Source organism: Ahaetulla prasina, chromosome 3, assembly GCF_028640845.1.
Source record: "Ahaetulla prasina isolate Xishuangbanna chromosome 3, ASM2864084v1, whole genome shotgun sequence".
Classification (NCBI taxonomy): domain Eukaryota; kingdom Metazoa; phylum Chordata; class Lepidosauria; order Squamata; family Colubridae; genus Ahaetulla; species Ahaetulla prasina.
Window position 1 is genome coordinate 114,128,294 of NC_080541.1, and position 12,825 is coordinate 114,141,118.

At 40.6% G+C, this 12,825-nt stretch overlaps 2 protein-coding genes across 4 annotated transcripts in view; both read left to right on the forward strand.

Moving 5' to 3' along the window:
* Positions 1-3,554, forward strand: part of LOC131194859 (cysteine-rich protein 2) — a 270,743-nt gene extending 267,189 nt beyond the window's left edge. For both annotated transcript variants that reach the window (XM_058176396.1, XM_058176398.1), the window contains one exon: positions 2,316-3,554. In XM_058176396.1, coding sequence (XP_058032379.1) covers positions 2,316-2,383 — 68 coding nt within the window. In that variant the 3' untranslated portion in view covers positions 2,384-3,554. The remainder of the gene's footprint in view (positions 1-2,315) is intronic.
* Positions 1-12,825, forward strand: part of LOC131194853 (uncharacterized) — a 268,449-nt gene that overhangs the window by 193,861 nt on the left and 61,763 nt on the right. The window lies entirely within an intron of this gene.

Genomic DNA, 12,825 nt, shown 5'->3' on the forward strand with positions numbered 1-12,825 from the left:
CTTGTCCCGATTGCCTGGAACGTTGAGAATCCACCAAGGGGACAGTGAGTATACTTTCCCATTTAGCCACCCCCGGCCCTGGCTGGCCGTGTGGCAATATTGCCCTTCTATTCCAATATCTCCCCTTAAGATCTTAAAAAGGGGGAAAAAATTAAATAATTCTTGTTCTCATTGCCACCTTGTTCTAAGTTAATAATTGGAATAGGCCTAGCGTTAGTGCTTCTAGAAGCCTACCTCCCTCGCACACAGGCCTTGGCCACGTGCATTTAGAGGCCTACTCAATGGCTGCAGCCTTCCAATATGGCCGCCGTTCCACCTGCCCGGCCTAACAAAAGAAAGCAGCCTGCTCAGCAGGCTAATCCACAGCCAGGTCCAAGTTCTTCGGGCCTTCTCTCCCCTGCAAGCACAGAGGCCTTGCAGACCACAGTATCCAAACATAAGGTTTCTAAAACCTCTGAAAAAGAGGCCTTACAGCGACAGAAGGCAATGGAATGGGCAATTGAAAAGGCAGTAAGAAAATTCAAGAACAATCGGGCCTAGCACAGCAAAACACAACAGTGCAGGCCTCACCTCAAGCTTCGGGAGCTCCATTGGCTTCTTTGTCTCCAGATGGCTCTTTGGCATCATCTTTACCTCATCCCGCTGCTGATTTATTTCGCCCTCTCCCCAGGTCTGATGGGGAGGTTATCCCTGAGGCCCTTCAATTGCAGGAGCCAATGGTGGAGGCCACCATGGCCACACTTGCCCCCAGGGTATCAGCGGGCCAACAGGAAGCTAGACCACCTCCTCATTACCCAATAGAGATGGCAGATATGATAGTGGCTGCTGTCCAACGTGGCATTGCTGCTTCTAGACAACCAAGGACTCAGTCATGGGTCTCTGAATATGCAGCATCTCAAACAAGTCAGGATTTAGTGCAGGATCATATCACTGAACAGTGAAAATTTCCAAGATCAGTCATCCACTCACCTTTCTCTAGCAGATGAAGGTGACTTCAGGGAACAGGACCTCTCTGAAGACGAGGGCTTGGTCCCAGACCAACCCTCCTTTGTGGGCCTTTTTAATCCACAGTTGTTTCGGTCTCTACTACACAAGGCCAGGGTCACCACCCGTCTGGGGGTGACCCAGCCTTCCCCCGTGCCCTACCTCTGAGGCAACAGATCCTCCTGTAGACTTATTTTCTGTACCAGTGGACAAGACGGAGAAAGTTCCTGCCCCCAAACTATTTGTGGAAGTGGTTGATAGGCAATGGGCCATTCCTATAGCAGGCCCAAATCCCAATGCTCTAGACTGCCGCTTATACAATTTGGACCCTCCTTTCTCAAGATGTTGCAAGTCCCTACAGTAGACCCCCCGGTGGTCGCATTAGCGGGCCCCTCGGTAGTAACAAGACCCCAGAGGAAACCCTTCACCCAGAGGACAAACGGGCAGAACAGTCACTAGTTAAGTCTCACCAGGCGGCAGCCTGGGCTGTTAGAGCCTCCTCCTCTGCCTCTTTCTTTAATAGGGCAGCCCTCCTGTGGCTAAAACAATTACAGGAACGATTCCTCCCAGTCTGCAGATGGCTGGTTCTGTTCCTTTGAGAATAGAATCTCCTATCACTAATGCTCACTTTCCTTTTTTTAGGGGGGGGGCGTGCAGTCTGGGGTACTTTTCTATTTATCTCAGGCTATTTGATGATGTCTCTTTTCTAGATGTCTGCATGTTTTCTTTGAGGGGAGGTTGTGGGCCTGCATATTTTCATCTAGGAGGAGAAATCGATTGTTCATTTTAATGGGGCTGCTTCTGGTTGGGTTGGGTTAGATCGGGGCAGTAGGGGTTTGTAGGATATATCCTGCTTTTTTCTTTGATTATTGTGTTTCCTTCTATGTGTGACATACCTCCATTTGTCTTCCTCCAAGAGTTTATTAGCAGGATCATAATATATTATATATATATGAACAGAATCATAATATAATGATACATAAAAGCATTCTGCTATGGCAAGGGTGTCAAACTCAATTTCATTGAGTGCCGCATCAGCATTATGATTCCTTCCTTCCTTCCCTCCCTCCTCATTCCCATTATCACTTTCTCTCAGTAAAAACTGTGTGTCCTCTCAGCATTTTCCAAACCCTGAATTCTTTGAATTTGCTGATACTTTACTTATATACTATAGAAACATTTATTTTCCAATAATGAATTCACTACTAGTTTTCAAAGTCATATAAATTAAAATTATTCACAAACTGGCTTGTACTTTCTCTTTTCCCTTTCGCTTATTTTCCCTTAATTCCTCCTCTACTGACTTTTTTCTGTTTTTTTTTCTTTTGTAGGAGTGAATACAGGTGCAGTTGGAAGCTACATCTATGATAAAGATTCTGAAGCAAAAGACCAACCTTGAGAGCTTTTTTCTAGCCAACTATTCACCTGCTCAGCCCATTTGCACTGCATTCTCTTCATTAATCTTATATGTATAAACATAGCAAAACCTGTTTAGAAGCAGGAGGATGACATAGCTGTATCTGTTCATTTGTATGCTCCCAGGTAGATGATTTTTAATGGCTGTGCTTTAAAAAGACAGAGCTATTTCTCCCTCAAGTCTCTCACTTTGATTTCATTTCAACTCTGTGTGTTCTGAGCAAATATCTTTGCTGCCATTACTTTGTATGACAGAACACAATTTTGTAATGTCCCCTCCAGCCTTTGGAGTTATTAGTTCATTTTTAAAGGTCCAACTTACCATTCACTATTAATGGCTGAACAATTGGAGGAATAAACAAATTCTTCAGGGAGGTTAAAAAAATCAGGTATATTTTTGAACAAGACGGCTAAATGTAGAATGATGATACTAGATTGAGAGATAAGGTTTTTATCAGCTTTGGATTGCCTTCCTACATAAAGTTTCTTCACTGTTCAGAGCTAGTCCCTTGTTGAAGCAGATGTCAGCAGTAAGCTCTTCCTAGCAGCTGACAAAGGGTACACTATACTTAGCTGAAACTAAAGTGTTTTTTTTTTTGGAAAATAGTTTGTATTCTTGAGGAACCTGTGAGAAATTATGACCCTAATGTTATGCCAGGCAGAATGTGGTCCTAACTTGGATATGGAAGTATAAGTTATTTATGTAGATATCTGTCACTTACATCTATACATGGAAAATATTACTGCTTGCCAACCAAGCAACTTGCTATAAAAATCAAGCAGCAAAAGTGGGAGAAGTAGAAAAAGAGACACTCTGTTTGTGTGTGTGTGTTTATATGTGTTAGGATGGGACCGTAGCTATTTTCAGAGGAACCAGTTCTGATCTTATTGTTTATGTGCTTGAAATTTATTTATAGCCAGATAGTAATGTTCTTTTTTGCTTTGGAAAATAGTCTATCCTACTAGTGTTTTTAGCGTCCCTGGGTCATTATAAGTTCAGAAGGCACAATTGGAATTAATCAAGAATATGAGCTGAGGTAGCATTGTATATTTGCACTGTAAAACCTGTACTACCCAACCTGCAGACTAATTTTTCCAACCCAGAATGCTTATCTGCATACCTTTTGCAATTAATAAAGATGTTTGACAATTTACGTATACTGTGTTTGAAGCTGTTGTTTTTTTTGTAAACAAGTTTTATTAGAATTTTTTTTTCATCATACATATTTTATGAGCAGAGTGTTGACCGGGTCACATCTTATACATCTTATATATATTAATCTTTATAATCTATTCTAATCTTCCCATTTTTTCCATATCCATCTCTTTTATATAATTCTTTATCACAAATTAATAATTTTTCACTATATCTTGTTATTCAGCTTCTGCCATAGTATTCTTTTTTCCCCCAAGTCCATTTTACATGTTTCCAGTTTCAGCCATAATATTCTTTTTCCATACTTCTTTATCTTATCCTAATTTCTTCTTAATACATAATACATAAACAATATCACTATCCACCCTTAATTCCTAATCTCCTACAATAACATCAATTTTTTAACCTATTTCTCCATTACAGAATATGTTTCTCAAAATCCCCTTCCCACTTTTCAACTTTGTCTCTTAATTTAAATTGTCTTCAAAATTAAACTAAATTGCCATTTCACATTTCATCTGCTATTCTGTTTTATTATAAGCAATATACATCATCATATTCAAATCTTTCGTTAAAACCCTTTAACTTAGTTGACCATCCACAATTAATAATATTAATATAGTTCCCTTAAATTTACTAGTATATACCTTATTTCCCTTCCTCCTTTCCACTAATCTTCCCTTCTTTAACCATATCTAAAATAGTATAGGTTTTCCTGCTTGAGCCGGGGGCTGGACTAGAAGACCTCCAAGGTCCCTTCCAGCTGTATTCTGATTCTGATTTTCTCTTGGTCTCTCCAAACTTCCACTTCTTGATAGTTTTCTCCTTTTATCTCTTAACTTCTTTTATATATATATAAAATATCTTTTCTTCTGAATCCTTTTTCTCACTTTTAGATATATTATTCGAGTAATTCTCCCCAAACTTTCTCTTAATCTCTTTCCACTATTCCCCTCTTTACCCTTTGATTGATTCTTTTTTGGGGGATGTTCCGCCTACTCACTCTTTTTTTGCCACTAGATCCCAATGAAATCATCTAACTGCTTTTTGCATTCAGTTCCTTTTCCTTCAATATTATTTTCTTGCTCCTCATTTATGTTGTCTTTTATCATTACGCTGATGATACGCAGCTGTACATTTCCACCCCTAACCGCCCCAATGAAGCCATTGAAGTGATGTCCTGGTGCCTGGAGGCCGTGAGGGTCTGGATGGGGAAAAACAGGCTCCAACTCAACCCTTCCAAGACCGAGTGGCTGTGGATGCCGGCATCCCAGTACAATCAGCTGATTCCATCGCTGACTGTAGGGGGCGAGTCATTGACCCCCACGGAGAAGGTCCGCAATCTAGGCGTCCTTCTGGATGCACGGCTGTCATTAGAAGAGCATATGACAGCCGTCGCCAAAGGAGCTTTTTATCAGGTTCGCCTGATACACCAGTTGCGTCCCTTCTTGGACCGGGATTCCCTATGCACGGTCACTCATGCCCTCGTCATTTCCTGCCTGGACTACTGCAACGCTCTCTACATGGGGCTCCCCTTGAAGGGTACCCAGAGGCTCCAACTGGTTCAGAATGCGGCCGTGCGGGTGATAGAGGGAGCAACTCGCTCCAATATAACACGTATCCTGCGCAGGCTGCATTGGCTTCCGGTGGTCTTCCGGGTGCAATTCAAGGTGTTAGTTACCACCTTTAAAGTGCTCCATGGCATATGAACGGGTTACTTACGGGACTGCCTGCTGCTACCGGTAGCCTCCCATCGACCAGTGCGCTTCCATAGGGAGGGTCTCCTCAGGGTGCCGTCGGCCAGCCAATGTCGACTGGCGACCCCCAGGGAGAGGGCCTTCTCTGTGGGGGCTCCAGCCCTCTGGAACGAGCTACCTCCAGGGATGTGCCAACTCCCTGACCTCCGGACCTTTCGATGCAACCTGAAGACTCTTTTATTCCACCGCGCAGGACTGGCTTAATAGTTTTTAACGGGGTTTTTATTAGTTTTTAGAATTCTCAGCCAATTTTGAATCAGTCTTTTAAATTTGTTTTTTAATTTTTGTATCTGCTGTTTTATCAGGCTGTAAACTGCCCTGAGTCCTTTGGGAGAAGGGCGGTATAGAAATTGAAATAATAAATAAATAAAATAAATAAATATCACCTTCTCCCCATTTCCTGTTCTGTGTGTTCCAGCAAAATTTCTGACTTTTTATTACCCTTTAGTGATTCACACATATTTTTTAACATCTCAATTAATTCCTCACACATCCAAGATTCCATATTGCCAATTTAAGAAATTGTTAACCTTTTTGAATTATGTCACATTTAATTGAAATTTAAAATCCATATATTTTTATTTTCAAATAATGTCCAATCCAAGTATTTATCCAGTCCACTCCAAGTTAAAGCTTTGTTATCTTCCACAGCTGTTGAGAATCTAAACCAAGCAATGTAGAAAGACAAATATTTCTTAAAAGTTCCCACAGTTTCCAAATTATCTTTTAGTAGTCAAGGTCACGACTGTACTTTCTCTTCTATCTTTCAACAAATATTGCAATACTCTCTTTCCGCCAGCAGATGTCTCTCTCAAATCCACAATATTCTCTAACCAACTAAATGCCAAAGCTGTCAAAAATATTTTAAATCCACATAAAAAATACTTTTCCTCGGATTCTTTTATTTTTTTTAGTAAAGTAGATATCAGGTTCTTCCAAAACTGCAATGGACTCCTCTGCATTTTCCACTATTTGTGAAGTTTCAACTACTTATGAAGTTGCTTTGGCAGTTTGCTAACATTCTCCACGTTTTCATCTCAGTTATTTGAGAGGATTTTTTATCATTCTTGGAGCACAGCTAGTCGATGAATTGGCAGCTTTTATTTAGAGATCTTTCAAATATATCTCTAATACTCTGTTCCACTATCTAGGCTTCCACTTTTAATCAGTATCAGAAAACTTTAACCCTCCCACAGCAAAGAAGATCAATATCAAGTTACTACAATAATAAACTAAAATCACAGCCTTCAGTCTTTAGGTGTCTCCGTCAACTTTTTTTTAAAACCACATTTCCTTATTTGGCTTGCCTTAGAAACTTTCCTTTTTATTTAAGACAAAAATAAATCCCTAAAATGGTGGGAGTCTTTGAAAAGGTGTAACGTACAAAAAGAGAGCCTCTTTTTAACTTAAATGCAAGGCTTTAAAAAAAATAGTCTCCACCCTCCCCACTGCCTGGCTTTGTGGCCATCACATCAGTGCGTTGCTCAGCCTCTTGCTCCGTTAAGACGGCAAGGAGAAGTGATGACGAATGAAGTGAGGCAGTGCTGGGGTGGAGGACGAAGCAAGGCAGGGGGTGCTGAACTGCCCCATGCACCCCACACTGGCTTACCTGAGGGCCCTTCAGCCAGGCCACCCATGCCAAACCCTCCCCCCTCCCCACGGAAGCCACATCCCTTCACTAATCTGCTTTCCAGCTCCATTCTCCCCTGCCGCATGCAAGGCAACAGAAATAGTCTGTGGAACCACAGTAAAAAACATAGTTAAGACCTTTCAACTTCATGAGATCTTTTTTTTGTGAGCAGTTGGAAGGTTTGAGAGAGAAAAAGAGAAACTGTAGAGGAGAGTAACGAGAATTGAAGGAAACACTTTTTGAAAGCGTTTCACCTTCACCCTTTCTCTCTCTCTTTTTTTTTAAATTTATTTTTGTCACAACATTATATACAAGCACATATAATGAAAGAAAACAATAGGACAGGAACGGTAGGCCCTTTTGTGCGCTTATGCACGCCCCCCCTCTCTCTCTCACACACACACAACACACACATATTTAATCAGTTGAAAGGGACAGGCTGCATTTTGCTTCTACCATGAGCATGTGCTTCCCACAATCTTCCAGAATTGTCTGCAATTCTCGTTACTCGTTCGCCCAGGGAGACATGAAGCGGGCGAAAAGTGTTTGGGTGCCTGATAGGTGCCAGCCTATGTTGTGATGTGAAAAACTGTACTCGTGTGCAGTTCCATCTCTAACCAAATGCTTCCTCAAATTTTGTGCTAGATGAAAAAAGCACCCTTCCAAAACTACTTCTGGAAAGCATTCCCTGGAAAGCATTAATGGTAGCCAGTACAAAATCACAGTGAATGGAACACAGCTGAGTGTCAGGCATTAGGTTTTTAACAAACTTAAACAGCCTTTCATACACATGTATGTCAGAATCTGCCACATTGTTTGGCAGAAGTGCATACAAGACAGGATGCACTCCTTCATATTTCTTGGCTAGAATGACATACACCTGTGCAAAGAATTTTGGAGCTATGGCAAAAGTCCCATCTGCATACCAGGTGTTGGATGACTGCAAGATGTTCAACCAAGTCCTTCTGTCAAATATTAGGATCCTCCTTGACCCTTCTCCAAAATCTCCCAGTAGGAAAGGCTCTTATAAACCAGGAGTTGGTGAATATGTCTTGTAATCCTTAAATAATATGAGGTCATCAAGGCTTACCGGATCTGAGGGTGCTGCCCGTATTTTGTTCCTTTTTCTGTAGATGATTTTTTGCAATGCTGGAGTTGCTGGTATTGCAGAGTATACCGCAGGGCTCATGTTGGCAAGACACATATGGATTACTTTGAATGTGCCTTCCACTGTCTCCTCTGCCAGTTGTTTCATGCCACTCAGGAAATGAGCAACCTCAACCTGTTCGGCTGAAGCAGGGTGTGAATGTTCGTTGATTCATTGATTCTTTTTATTACTTCTCCAAGACTTGTGTGAATTCTGGCACTGCATCTATCATGCTGCTCACAGCGCCAAAAAGTAAGGCAAGACTCATCTACACTCAGCTTATCAAATACATAAAGGTACCCATCTGAAACAAATTTTTCCTCTCTTGCTTCCTACAGTTACATCCATCTCATAGGCAGAAGTCTTCTTACGAGCAGTAACACAAGAAGTCACACAGTTGTCCTCAATGAATGCAATGTACAGTATGTTATTGGCTTCACGTGTCAGTGTTAGAGTAGTGGTTTGAGGGAATCTGGCCTCTTAAGTTCTCCTGAAGTGTTATTCTAACTGTTTAGATGCAGTGTTTGTTTATTCAGGAACCAGGTTTTTAAGCGTAAGGGGGAGGGAAATCAAAATCAGAGTAGTCACAACGCTCCAGGCAAAAAAAAAGGTGCGACAAAGGAATTTCCTTTTGGTCTTCAAACAGGCTGCGTTTTGTCTGTTTGAACCCTACATCTTTCCATGTAGCTCAAAGTCTTTTATAGGAACCTCAATTTGCATATCTTGATATCAAGATATATGGATGAAATGGGAACTTTGATGCTGCAAAAATAATAAATTTCATCAAAAACCAACCATTGAATTGACATTTATTCCAACAATTATGCAAGGATTTGGATTCTGAGCACAGCACTCTTTTTCATACAGAAGTACATCGATTGTCAAGAGGTGAAACATTATCAAGATTATTTTAGTTACAAGATGAAATGCACCTGTTCCTGATGAATGTTTCCTCACCCTAGCACAAAAGTTTGAAAATGTCTTCTGGGCAGCCTTGGCTTGGCTGTCTTCTGGGCAGCCTTGGCTATTTGGCTGAAATATTTAAAAAGCTAAATGAACTTAATCGGTCACTGCAGGGCTGTGGTCGTAACATGTTTATTATGGAAGACGAAGTTTGTGCATTCTATAAGTAATTCTCCCTGTGGATAGGCCAAGTAAAGAAAGGAAATACTGCATCATTTCCCAATGTGTCAGACTTTATTGAACTAAATTCTGTTGTTGACACTGAAGACATTGAAACTGCTATCAAAAAACACTTGGAAAAATTACACACTGAGATTGTGTTGAATTTTCCATTCGTGTCAAGAGGCTGTGACATTGGAATTCGTTGGGTTGCATCGTCCTTCATTATGGACAATGCTGTGAACTCTGACCTTTCCTTTAAAGAGCAAGAAGCACTTCTGAAATTGACATCACACTGCAATTTGAAGGAACTTTTTAATGAAAAAACACTGACTGAGTTATGGAGCCACATTGCAAAACTGTACCCTGAAGTGGGTGTGGGGGGGAAAGCTATTGTAGCCTTATTGCCATTTGGTTCCACATACTTGTGCGAGAAGGCATTTTCTTCATTCATGTGTATAAAAACTAAGGAAAGGAATTGTCTTCAGATGGAATCTGATTTAATTCAGATTAAGATTAATTCAGATTAATTTAGTAAGCATCTTCTAGCCACGAGTGCAAGGATTAATGTCAGAGAAACAGGCACAAGTTTCCCATTAAAATGTGGTAAATGAGTGTACTTTATCACTCTTTTCAACTTTTTTGGTGATTAAGTTTTTGACATCTTGCTAAGCCACTGGTAGTACTCCAATATTGCCATATCCTAAAAGTGGTACAATCTGTGAAAAGGTTGAAAAGCACTGAACTAGATTTCCAAAGTCCCTTCCAGTCTTATGATTCTATGATTCTATGACAGTAAGAAGATGCACTAAAACTATTACATCATGATGGCTTACTGTATACCAACGAGACCAAAGTGACCGATAAGAAAAAAACAAAGAATAGAAAAGAAACATGGCATGCCCAGTACATTAAAAAAAAACTAGCAGGCAAGGCAGGTAACAAAACCTGGCAATGGCTAAGAGCAGGGAAATTGAAGAAAGGGGCTAATTCTGGCTGCACAAGACCTAGCTTTAAGAACAAATACATACAAACCCAGAATTGAAAAGACAGTAACAGACAGCAACTACCATCTTTGCAAACAAGCTGAAAAAACAGTGGACCATCTTGTTACCTGCTACAAAAAGACTGCATAAACAACAACATGACCAAGTAGCAACATTGGAAGATCTGCAAGAAATAACATTTGCCTGCAAGCAAGAACTGGTAAGAGCACAAAATAGACAAAGTTCTAGAAAATGAGCACTAGTTAAAGTGCTCTGGGAATTTTAGAATTGTTTAGAATTCAGACAAGCATCTTCCACACAACAGTAGACTTAGCAATTGTTGATAAGAACGACAAAAAAGTCTAGGTAGTGCAGACAGCAAAAGAGAAGAGAAAGAACTTGAGAAAATCATAAAATATAAAGACCTGCAAATTGAAGTAGAAAAACTGGCAAAAGAAAATAAAGATAGTAATAACAGTAAGAAGCAACTTGGGTACAATTCAGGGATGGGTTTCAAAACCCATCACTACCAGTTTGCTCATGGGTATGCACTGCTTCTGCGCATGCACAGAAGCATCTGGGTGGATGGGCGGAGCCTCTGGCTGCCACCACTACCTTTTTGCCCGATCTGGGTCGAACCGGTAGCAACCAACCACTGGTACAATTCCAAACACTTGGAGCCTTACTTGAACACCACTGGCATTGTTAAAAATCACTATCAGCCAAATGCAGAACACGGCTTTACTTGGAGCTACAATTATACCTTTAATATTATTAAACAACATCTGCCACTCTAGGTCCTTGGGAAGGACTCAAGAACACCCAAATTATACATTTATTAAATGTAAGCTATGTGAACTACTCAGGGTGGATTTCATTTAAATCAAGTCGATTTAAATCATGGTTTAAATCACTAGTAAAAAGGCTTGATTTAAATCAACTCAATTTAAATCATATGTCAGGCCTGGAAATCATCTTTTGCATTGGGCCTTCAGGCTTGCCACAATTACTCCTGTGGGAAACTGGGAGGGGGGATTGTATGGAGCAGGGGTGATATATAGTCATAATATTCCTTTCTCAGACAGTCAAGGACATCTTGCCCTGCACCTGGAGGGGTGTGACTGGGAGGCATCTCCAGTTGAGACAGTGCTTTGATTGGACAATGTGATAGACATGTGGGTGCTGGGCAGAGACTTGGACTTTCCTTTGGGTGGGGAAAACCTGGAAGCTTTCAGATTCAGGTTTCCCCAGATATGCCAATATGACATCTCTAATAAAATGGAACTTTGAGGAACTTCAAGCCTTGGAGTCCTCTTTTGTTGGGGGTGTTACTTGGAACCCTGACATCATAATTTTTAAAGAGCAACTGTCATCTCTGTCTCGCAGCAGCTCCTCCTCTGACCCATTGTTGACTCACTGACAGTCCCAATATTGCAGAATATACAGCCTCATGCTACATAACTAAGCTCCAATTCATGCTGAATAAACTAAATTATTAATGTATCTTAAATAGAAAACTCTTTAGATACATTTTACTCCAAAAGCATTTTATTAAAATAAATTTGATTAAAAAATGAAAAATCCATTTTAAATTTAAAAATTTATTTACTTGTTTATTTATTTAAAATCATTGATTTTTATCCACCCTGGAACTACTAGAGGAAAAAGTAAGGGATCTAGCGGCAGCTCTAGCCAAACTCCAATTGAACCAATTAATGAACAAATAACTACCAGAGGATTTGACCCTGCTAATATACCCTTGGAGGAAGACAAATGGAGGCATGTCACACATAGAAGGAAACACAATAATCAAAGAAAGAAGCAGCATACATCTAACAAATCCCTGCTGCCCAATCTAACCCAATCAGAAGCAGCCCCATTAAAACTAAGCAATCAATTTCTCCCCCATGTTGAAAATACTCAGACCCACAACCTCTTCCTCAAAAAAAAAACATGCAAACACTTAGAAAAGAGACATCATTCAACATCCCTAAAAAAGTCACAACAAACTCACCTGGGATAAATGGAAAAGCATCCCAGACTGCACCCCCTAAAAAAGGAAGGCAATTATTGGTGATAGGAGATTCTATTCTCAAAGGAACAGAACCAGCCATCTGCAGACCAGACATACAATCTAGGGAGGTATGTTGTCTCCCTGGAGCAAAAATCAAGGAAGTGGCTGCGAACCTAACCAAAATAATTAGGCCCCCAGATTACTACCCTTTCTACTACTACATGTAGGGACGAATGACACAAAAATGGATCGAGAACAATATTGAGTGATTACAAGCAGCTAGGCAAGAAAGTCAAGGACTTAGGTGCACAAGTAGTTTTTTCATCTGTACTGCCAACAAAAGGGTAACATCTGGTAAGAGAACAAAGAATTATAGAAGTGGCTAAAGGGTTGGTGTCGCCAAAAAAACTTTGGATTCCTGGACCATGTTCTGTACTATCTCCATCATGGGCTTTTGGCAAGGGATGGGCTGCTCCTCACAAAGATTGAATGTTTTTGGAATGCGACTGGCTCAACTTATCAGGAGAGCTTTAAACTAAAATTGAGGGGAGAGGGTGACCAATCTTTAGGATCTCCAGGACCTAATTCCAAGCAAAAACCCCAAGAAAACAAG